At 35.3% G+C, this 10,439-nt stretch overlaps 1 protein-coding gene and 1 long non-coding RNA gene across 2 annotated transcripts; one reads left to right on the top strand and one right to left on the bottom strand.

Annotated features, from left to right (window-relative positions):
• Positions 1-3,699: 3,699 nt before the first annotated feature.
• Positions 3,700-4,557, bottom strand: LOC146905780 (uncharacterized). Its single transcript, XM_085728638.1, has one exon. It carries the CDS (start codon positions 4,555-4,557, stop codon positions 3,700-3,702), a length of 858 nt encoding a protein of 285 aa, XP_085584764.1.
• A 1,908-nt stretch (positions 4,558-6,465) lies between these two features.
• On the top strand, positions 6,466-7,593 carry LOC146905779 (uncharacterized). The gene is made up of 2 exons (XR_015020386.1): positions 6,466-7,013; positions 7,298-7,593. It is a non-coding gene; the product is annotated as an uncharacterized LOC146905779 (long non-coding RNA).
• The last annotated feature ends 2,846 nt before the right edge of the window (positions 7,594-10,439 follow it).

Genomic DNA, 10,439 nt, shown 5'->3' with positions numbered 1-10,439 from the left:
CATATGCTTGATTATGTCAAAATGAGAATAAACATAAACATTAATATGCTTTATATATTGCTTAAGTTTGATACAAGAGAAATACAAACAAAGGCACAATTGTTCACTTGGATGGTACCTTGTTTTGGCATTTAAAACCCTACTAAGATAATAAATGGCTCTTTCTATGCCATTTTCATCTTCCTGAGCTAACATACTCCCTATAGTATTATCTGAAGCAGATACCTACAATTTAATTACTTTATCTCTAAGAGGAGGTAATAAAACAGGTGGGTTCATTAAATAAGTATTAATCTCTTCAAAAGCTTTTTGATGTTGTGGTTCCCACTTGAACACATCTTCTTTCTTCAATCAAAGTAATGGCGAAAAAGCTTCAGTTCTGCCACTTAGATTTGAAATAAATATTCTAAGAATGTTGATTTTCCCCAACAAAGATTGGTGTTCTTTCTTTGTTGAAGGCGGCTTAGTCTCCAAAATCGCTTTCGTTTTATTCTGATTGATTTCAATGCCTTTTTTGTGCACAACAAAACCTAAGAAATCACCTGCATGAACACCAAAGGCACATTTCAATGGATTCATTTTTAATCCATATTTTCTCATCCGTTCAAATGATTGTTGAAGGTGATCTAAGTGATCTTTTTCAGCAGAAGATTTCACAACAATGTCATCTATGTAAACCTGCATAAACTTTCCTATAAACTCATGAAACATAGAATTTATTTCTCTTTGATAACAAGCACCAACATTTTTTAATCCAAAAGGCATCATTATCCATTCATAACAACCTAAAGCCCCTGGACATCTAAAAGCAGTCTTTGATATGTCTTCTTCAGCAATATAAATCTGATTATAGCCAGAATAACCATCTAGCATACTTAGATATTCAAAACCTATTGCCGAATCAAAAAGCATTTCTGCCACTCGCATAGGATACTCATACTTAAGAGTAGCTTGCTTTAAGTCTCTAAACTCAATACAGACTCTAAGAGTCCCATTTTTCTTAACAACGAGAACTATATTAGCTAACTAATCAACGTACCTTGCAGTTCTGATGAAGCTGCATTTCAATTGATCTTCGACTGAATTTGTGGTGCAAATCTTCTTGGAGTTTGTTTCACTGGTTTTTTGTCAGGTTTAATAGGTAACTTGAGCCCTACAACATATTGACTCAAACCTGGCATTTCATGATAATCCCAACCGAAACAATCTTTGTACTTCTTCAAGAGCTCGACGATTTGAGCCTTGAATTCTTTGTCAATCTTAGTGCTAATTTATGTGGGTATTTTAACTGTACCATCACCTAGATCAACTTCTTCCAAAGGGTCTTGTGCCTGCATTTTCTGGGTTGGTCCCATTGGATCCTTCTCGAAACCCAAAGGTTCATCATTAGGGATGGCAAAGCGGGCCGTCCCGCCCCATTTAGGCTCTCCCCGTCTAAGGCCGCTAAAATTTTGTGACCGAGTCCAAAATCTCACCCCGCCCTGTTAAGTTGCGGGCTTGCGAGTTGGCGGGCCGGCTCGCCAAACAAAAACTTTTTTTAATTTTTTTTCACAACTTAATTGTTACAAAAAAACTATGTTGCTTTTATCGTAAAAAAATATAAAATAATAGATAGCAAGTAAATTTGTGAAAAACAAGATAATTATCAAATTTCCTTAAAAAAAAAAAGATAATTATCAAATTGTCGAATTCAACATCATAACTAATAGCAAAATAAGGCAAATGCGCAACATAAAATAAATCATAAAATAAATCCAACAACCAAATTTTAAAATAAGTCTCAAAATAAATAAACTCAACAACCAAGATAAATCCAAAAGCATAAATTAAGTCTCAAAATATATCTAACAACTAAAATAAATCCAAAAACATAAAATAAGACTAAAATTTTTTAAAATAAGTCTCAAAATAAATAAATTCAACAACCAAGATAAATCCAAAAGCATAAATTAAGTCTTAAAATATAACTAACAACCAAAATAAATCCAAAAACATAAAATAAGACTCAAAATAACAAATTGAAACACGAGTTAAGCGGGCCACCCCGCCACGCCCCGTGCCCGCCCCATTTCCAACGAGTTAAGCAGGCCGGCCCTCTCTGTTCCCGGCCCGTATTTTAACGAGACGAGACGAGCCGAGCCAACTATAGAAAGCGAGTTCAAAACTTCGACTCAGCCTGCCAAAAATAGCGGTCCAAACAGACTGGCCCGATGGGTCAGACCAGTTTTGCCACCCCTATTCATCATCATAGATGCAATCTGACCTCTGGTTTTCCATCGAACTGTATTGAAAATTATCATTAACATTTTGAATGTATTCTTCTTGTTCGATCTCAGCTTCCAAAGCCGTTTTTTCTTTAATTTCGGCCACATCAGTCGTAATCTTGTCCCAAACGTTGGGTTTATACATGATTAATCATCATTATCTTCCCACCCAGTTGGTGGAAATCTAGGGCGTCCTAAAATTGAGGCTTTGAGTAAGTAGAGGCCTTGGTTCTGAGTATGCTTCCTTCATCAGCAATCTCTTTTTCCCAAGTGAAATTATCTTTAGGGTGAAGTTTCATGGACCATAGAAAATTGTCTTGGTCTTCATAACCAAGTTCAGAAGCAGCACATGGCGCAATCTTCGCCAATCGTTTGTCAAAAGTCTTTTTAGTAATAGTGTCAAACTCAGTAAGAAAGTAACTCTGGTCAGCTTCTATGTTCTCCAACACACCATATTCTTTCCAAAGGGTGAGCCTTTGATGCATAGTTGAAGGGATTGCTCCAACACCATGTATCCATTCCCTTCCCAGTAGCAAATTGGAGTTAGCTTTAGATGCAACCACCAGGAAAAGTGTTGATCTTTTTACAGTCCCCACCACCAAGTCGACTTCAACAGCTCTAAAAGAACTTCCAGACTTTCCTTCATAATTGGAAAGCATGACATTGTGTGGTTTCAAATCAGATTTTGACAAACCAATCTTTTTCAAGAGAAACTGTGGCAACAAATTTACAGCAGCGCCACCATCGACAAGCACTTTGATTATCCCAACATCATTGATTTTAGCTTAGAGGCTTGAGATGACTTTTCATGTGATGATTAGGTTTCTCAAACATGGCTTGTTCACCTTCGACACAACCATTGTCGATAACATAATAGCATAATGGTTTGTGAACAACCATTTCCTCAGTGAAATCTCCCTCGTCTTCAGTAGCTTCTGATGTTAGCATACTGGTTTGGGAGAATTGACACAAGGCAAATGACGTCGAAATCAGCTTCAGAACTAGTATTTCTTTTGATGGCTTTTGGAACAACAGGAATCAACACCTTGTTGTTTCTCAACTCAATGGATTTACAGCTTTCATTCTTGGGATTGTCTTGTGTGTTACCAGAAAATCCTCCATTTGATTGATTGGCCATTTGTTTCGTCAGCTGCCCAATTTGGTTTTTAAGGCTTTTTATTGACGCCTCATGTTTCCTTTGTGATGCTTCTTGATTCCTTTGTGATGCTTCTTGACTCGCTTTCATTTCTAGGACACTTGATTGAGTCATATTCACAAAGCTAGTCATGACCTCTTCAAAAGCTGATGGCTTCCTTTGTTGTTGAGGTGCTGGGTTAGGTAAAAGTGAGTTCAGGGTGTTTGTATTTGAATATTTTAGGTTAGGATATTGTGCCCATGCTGGATAGTAAGGGTTATTTTTTTGGTAGTTTCCCATTTAGTTGTCTTCCTCCCTCACTCCTTCGGGTACACACTCCCCATTGGCATGGCCTTCTCTACAAAAATCACATCTAAGGGTGGTTGCTTGTTGAACTTGTTGAACTTGCGTTTGACCTAAACTCATGGCTTGAACATGTTTGGTTAATGCTTCCATTTGTTTACACATGGAAGCTTGGTTAGCAAGGATAACATTGTTTTCACTCAACCCAAACACTCCCTTTTTGTTGCGCTCATTTTCAGCACGGTACTCGTTTTGGGCCATGTTTTCAATAAAAGTTTGTACCTCATGGTCCGTTTTCAATCTCATACTACCTCCAGCTGAGGCATCTAAGAGCATTCTTTGGATAGTTCTCAACCCCTCAGTGAATATTTGCATTTGGGTCTTCTCACGAAAATCATGGGCTAAACACCTTTTCAGCAACAACTTAAACCTTTCCCAAGCATCATACAGAGATTCATTATCTCTTTGCTTGAAATTGATTATTTCATGCTTCTTCTCCCAATATTTAGATATCAGGAAAAACCTCTCAAGAAATTTCAGCTCTAACTCATCCCAAGTTTGTATAGTTCCACTCGGTAATGACAACAACCAATCTTTAGCCCTCCCAGTCAAAGTAAAGGCAAACAACCTTAGTTTCTTTTGGTCTTCTGTAACATGGGCTAGTGGGACACAATATTGACAAGTTTCATAAAACTTGCTAAGGTGTTCATGAGGACATTGAGCTTCCCTTCCCTCATACTGGTTATTACTTAACCCTTGTTGTATAGAAGTTTTTATATCAAAGGCTACAGGGTTAGCTGGCTGAAAAATGTGAGTTAAGTGACCACGACATGTGGTTAGCCTGTAATCGCCCATCATGGGTCTAGGTAGAGGTGGTGGTGGTGTTTCTCCCAAGGTTTTGGGTTCAGTTTAAGTGGGGTGGATGATTATAGGTGACGAGTTTATGGGTATACCTTAAGTTGATCTAGCTAATCAAATTGCTATCCGATTAGCCCTTGCGGTCTTTTCGATCTTAGGATCGTGCCGTAAGTCCTCAGGTTGGACTCTACCTCACATAAACAGCAAAAGAATACCTTAGTAGCATTGCACCATAAACAACCAATAGAATTTTTCAATACAGAAATCTTAAAATTAACGTTGTTTCCTTGTTGAAATTAATCAACAGTCCCCAACAATGGCGCCAAAAACTTGATAAAAAATTATAAATTGTACTAACTTATATCGAAGTAATAAACTAATTTGTATCCTCAGGGACTAATGACAGGTCATCTTACGCTATTCTTAGCATGTTTTTCAGTTTATTTTAGTAGGATTTAGCAGCAAAAAGGAGGAGTATTAAAACGATTGGCTATGATTTCAGGACTTTTGTAATGTTTTCTATATTTGAGTACGTAATTCTAGTTTTCCCGAAACATAGCAATTTTAGGAGGTTTTTAAAGTAATTCACGAAGAAATCTTGCATATCGACAAATAAAGAACAACTGAAGAATTTTCAAGACATTGGGAAGACAAAGAATGAAGATTCAAGAGGCCTCAAGAGACTTTACATAGGAAGGAATTCTGTTTCCAATTTCTGAGGCTAGTTATTTGAAGAGGAAAACCTAAAAATGACGAAGATCGAAGAAATTGGGCCCGGAAGCACAAGAGCATACGCCTAGGGCATGGAATTATGCTACCATGCACATAGGGCATGCAAGATGTGTCTAGGGCATATACAAATAGGCATATGCACCGCAGGCATATGCCATGCCCCCAAGCATATGAAAATGCGTGGCCGCAATCATCATTTTATTCATTTTTTTCTGGGTTTAGCCCGCATTTTTAGCCCAAACCCAGTTAAAAAATATCCACTATAAATACTATCCTTCCTCATTTAGAATTTCTCGTTCAAAACTGTGGCAGTTCAAGAGGAAGATAACTTTGGAGCTTCGGGAGAGAATCTATCTTCTCCTTGATTTTCTAGGGTGTGTTTTTATCTTTAGTAATTTGTTTTTAGTTACCATGTGTAACTAAATCATTTTAGGTTAGAGTTCTAAGATGAATCTCTATATATTTGGATATTTATTTATTTTAATATGTGTTTTATTATTTTATTTATTCTTTCGTTCGCTATTAAGTTTTATTAGTGTGTAGTTTTATTTCTGTGAGAGGTGCAACCCTAGATTAGGTACTTAGGTTGTGACATGGCTTAATATTGCTATCACTAACCGGATGCTTATATCTTGATATTTATATCACTTTATTGATAACTACCTGTCTAGGAAGTAAGTGATTACAAACTAACCAAAGATAACATAGGAATTGTTGACCCTAGACATACGTACCCAGTGGCTAGACATCGTTGGGTTGTGTGGCGCATTACTGAACCTAGAAATTAGCTGGTTAGTAATTAGGAAAACAAGCACCTAGTTGTCTGACTTAGAACTACAACCAAATAGAACCATTCTCTTGGAACCCTTAGTAAGGTAGACGTAGATTAGGGTTTCCCGTTTGTATAACTACTAAGTAAGGGTAGAGAGAGTGTGCTAGGAGTGTCCTAAGATTCATAAATGGCCAGACATAAGGGAACCTTGACCTTCATTGCCTTGGGAAACACTGGAAAGCCAATATAAAGTTTATGTTTCAATTACCTTTGAATATTTTACCTTAATCAAAGTAAGAAATTAGTCAACTCATTAATTAAAATAAAAAAGGCTGCATTCAATACTATTTAAAATACTATACAGCACGCGTCCTTTCCTTTCTTTTTCATGTGGAATTTTTTTTTATTATTTTTTTTGAATCCACTTGCATCTTTCATTTCTTAACAAAAAAATTTCTTGTTGTGAATTTCACTTAAACCAATTGTTTTTTTTTTCTGTGAATTTTTATCATCTTTTTTCTTTCAAACCAGTTCACGCGAAAACATGTACTCATACCAATTTTTTTTTCGTGAATTTTCTTCTAGAAAGATTAATTTATCAAAAGGTTGTAGATTTTTTTATTTATTAAAAGCCTAGTGAGAATCTAGAAAGAGAAGAAGATTAATTGGCAGAGTAAACAAGCGCGTGTATTGATGTGGGTAGCCATATATGCTGTGTTTTTTAAAAGAGCAAGTTGACTAATTTATCATATTAATTGAGATAAAACAAGTGGAACCCAATAATTTATTTCATTGACTTTAATTTATTGCATTGACTTTCCTTGTCATTATATATAGCATATTGTAAGGTGTTACTACTTGACAAGCTATCAAAAAATAATGGCATCCCACATGACTCTTCTCATGTTTACCTTTGCAATTATGTGCATTGCTTCGGTTCTAATTGCAGGTAACAATCTAGTTCCACAATGAAACCTTTGTTTTGTTTTCAACAAAATGATTTGCATTTGTAGAATATGATAGTTATGTTTTTAAATGAATATGTTTTTATTGTAATCTTTAAGTCTTTATTTTTCAACTTCCTTATTCATTTTTTTAGCAAAACTTCCTTATTCATTTTAATCTTTAAGTTGTAGGATTTTATGGAAAAATCTATAATATCTTTGAAATATGAAATATTTATTCAGAATATTAGATGATGTGTCTAACAATGTTTAATTTTCTGTAAAGTAGAAGCTTCGATTGGAATATATTGCATTCAGATGGATCATTGTAATCCAGACACCAACTGCCTCGAATATTGTAATTCAAAGGGCTATCATGTTGCAAAGTGTTACTCAAAAGCATACTACTGTTGTTGTTATTGATAGGTTTGACGATTAGAAGTTTTCAATATCCTTGTAATAGTATATCTGCAAACATAGTCATTATGACTTTCATAAAATAAGTTTCAAATAAAGATTGTAATTTCAATCAAAATTAGATTATTATAATATTTTATTATAAATGAATAGTTATATTCTATTATAGTACTTGTCATTTTTCTTTTTTTTTGGTACAAGTACTTGTCATTTTTCTAATAATGATAAAAGTTATAATGACAGAGATGACAATATAAAATTGACGGATAATAAATATCACCACTGTACTAAATATATTTAAAAAGTTATATTTTCCTTTTGCTCTTCATAAAAACTATCATCATACTCCTTTCTTGAAACATTTTTGTTTTCACAACGAGAACATAGAGTTTTAATTACTTTAATGTGTGTGAAAAAGGTAAACTTAATAATCAAGTAGTGAATAAAATCAAAGTATAAATAACCACGCTTACATGTCTTCAATAATAAAACCTTTTAAAAGTGGGATTTTTGGCCGATAAAAGGGCCTGTACAATAATTTCCTAAATTTTCTTGCCCTTTTTCCTTTGATTTGTAGTAAAATTATCTCTCAGATTAATGATTCTTCTTATACTTACCTTGTAACCTCAATAAGACTATTATCTTCTTCTGAAGTTTAATGTAACACCCCAAATTTCTCGCTGCTAAATCTTGATGAAATTATGATAAATTATTATTATATGGGATAACTTTCTACATCTTTGCCTTTGTAATTTATTTAAAATTGTTTTTATTGATTTTAAGTCTATTCATTTTATTTTCGAATATATATATATATATATATATATATATATATATATATATTGAATGGAAAAATTTATTAATAACCAAGTCACTGCTCAAGACGAACAGAGACTGACAAGACATAAAAAATAACAAAGGGTGTCGTTTGTAGGCGGAACACCCAAATTAAACCTATACTCCTTGGACATTAAACACCAATAAAGATAACATCCAACTAAGGTTTACCACCAAAAAGTCAACACCAAAAATAAAGCTTAAACCCTCACTATAGCAAGTTTAAACTTTTGCCAAATTCTCGACCGCCATCGCGGATGACCATCGAAACGAGATCCAAACTCTTATCTCCTGTTATTCACATCAAAACTCCTCCAAAAGAACTAACCAACCCACCAAACCTATAACAACACCTTATATTATCTTTCTTGGTCGAGCCCAAACAAACACCATAAAATGGCTTATTCTAACTTTCATTTAGATTACACCACCAATCGACCTCCAGTCAACCGTAGAATACACTAAACAAGCCCAACAACTTGAGTCTAGAAACTCACTCCCGATCTCGAATCAAAAGTGATCGACCCCCAGACTCTGTAAATAAATCATTAAGGCATCCCTAAAAAACTCTCATCACACCCGAGAATACACAGCAACCTGCTCAAAAACTTGCAACTAGACACTAATTCCCGATCTAAAAGCAAAAATGATCGGCCCACAAGAATCCAGAAGACAAATCCCACAAACATTTCAAGGGTTGAGTGGTAGCACAAACATAACTAGCCCGAAAAGGGCGCAACTTGAAGGCAACCAAATATCGAAACACCCAACTTTGAAAGCACCCGAAAATGAACCATGAGCCAATTGAAAACAACACCAAAACTACAAGAGCTAGCGGCATCGAAGATGGACCAAGATCGAAGATCACCACGAGCCGACATCAGAAGAAAACAACCCCGCAAAACCTAACCAACCCATAAAATCATCATCACCACAACCAAAATTCACCACCACACACAAGATCACCATTAATATTCCAACTCCCAATCCAACATCACCAACCACCACAAGTTGTTCAACTCCCAATTCCTCAAACAAGCAAGAAGAGAGGTTCGACGAACCAAATCCGACAAACAAGGCACCAAATTGTTTTCCATGGACATCCAAATTTGTTATCATCATTGGAAAAGACAAATTAAAACTCAAAACTATGCAACAACAAGGGACATAGAATAAATAACTATTAACATCACTATAATGGATAACCATTCCAAAATTACTCTTATGTCGTGACCATAAGTTTTAAGTTTATACTCAAACTTCAAAAATTCATAATGAACTTTTGATCCAGCCATGGTGTTTAAAACACATAATGAAATATATAGAAGCTAAATCTCCATAAAAGAAACCATGATACATCATTCTCATAATAGCAAGACCATATACGTAAGGATCACCGTGCGATCAGCAAGTGCAGTTAGCCATTGGAGGGTGAAGCCTAATAGGTACCCTAATGAGGTAAGGCACCACCTGACCCGACGGTTTCTAGCCACTGGGTACCTATTAGGCTTCTCCCTCCGATGGCTAACTGCACCCAATGATCCTTACATGCGGGGTCTTGCTATTATGTGAAAGATGTAGCATGGTTTCTTTTATAGAGATTTAACTTCTATATATTTCATTATATGTTTTAAACACCATGGCTGGATCAAAAGTTCATTATGAATTTTTGAAGTTTGAGTATAAACTTAAAACTTATGGTCAAGACATAAGAGTAATTTTGGAATGGTTATCCATTATAGTGATGTTAATAGCTATTTCTTCTATATCCCTTGTTGTTGTGTAGTTTGAGTTTTAATTTGTCTTTTCCAATGATGATAACAAGTCAACAAATTTGGATGTCCATGGAAAGCAATTTGGTGCCTTGTTTGTCAGATTTGTTTCGTCGATCCTCTCTTCTTGCTTGCTTGTTTGAGGAATTGGGAGTTGAACAACTTGTAGTGGTTGGTGATGTTGGATTGGGAGTTGGAATGTTAATGGTGATCTTGTGTGTGGTGGTGAATTTTGGTTGTGGTGATGATGATTTTATGGGTTGGTTATGTTTTTCGGGGTTGTTTTCTTCTGATGTTGGCTCGTGGTGACCTTCGATCTTGGTCCATGTAACACCACGTTTTCCCAACGTAAAAATTTCATAAACAAAAATCAGAGTTCAACAACTTAAACGGAATGCTACACTT

Source organism: Medicago sativa, chromosome 7 (genome assembly GCF_051527215.1).
Source record: "Medicago sativa cultivar Bolivia chromosome 7, Bolivia_mono, whole genome shotgun sequence".
Lineage (NCBI taxonomy): Eukaryota > Viridiplantae > Streptophyta > Magnoliopsida > Fabales > Fabaceae > Medicago > Medicago sativa.
Note: the sequence above shows the minus strand (reverse complement) of the source record. Positions and strands in the feature narration are given on the sequence as shown.

Coding starts and splice junctions, on each gene's coding strand:
- LOC146905780 (XM_085728638.1), bottom strand. CDS start 4,557: ATGGGCGATTACAGGCTAACCACATGTCGTGGTCACTTAACTCACATT.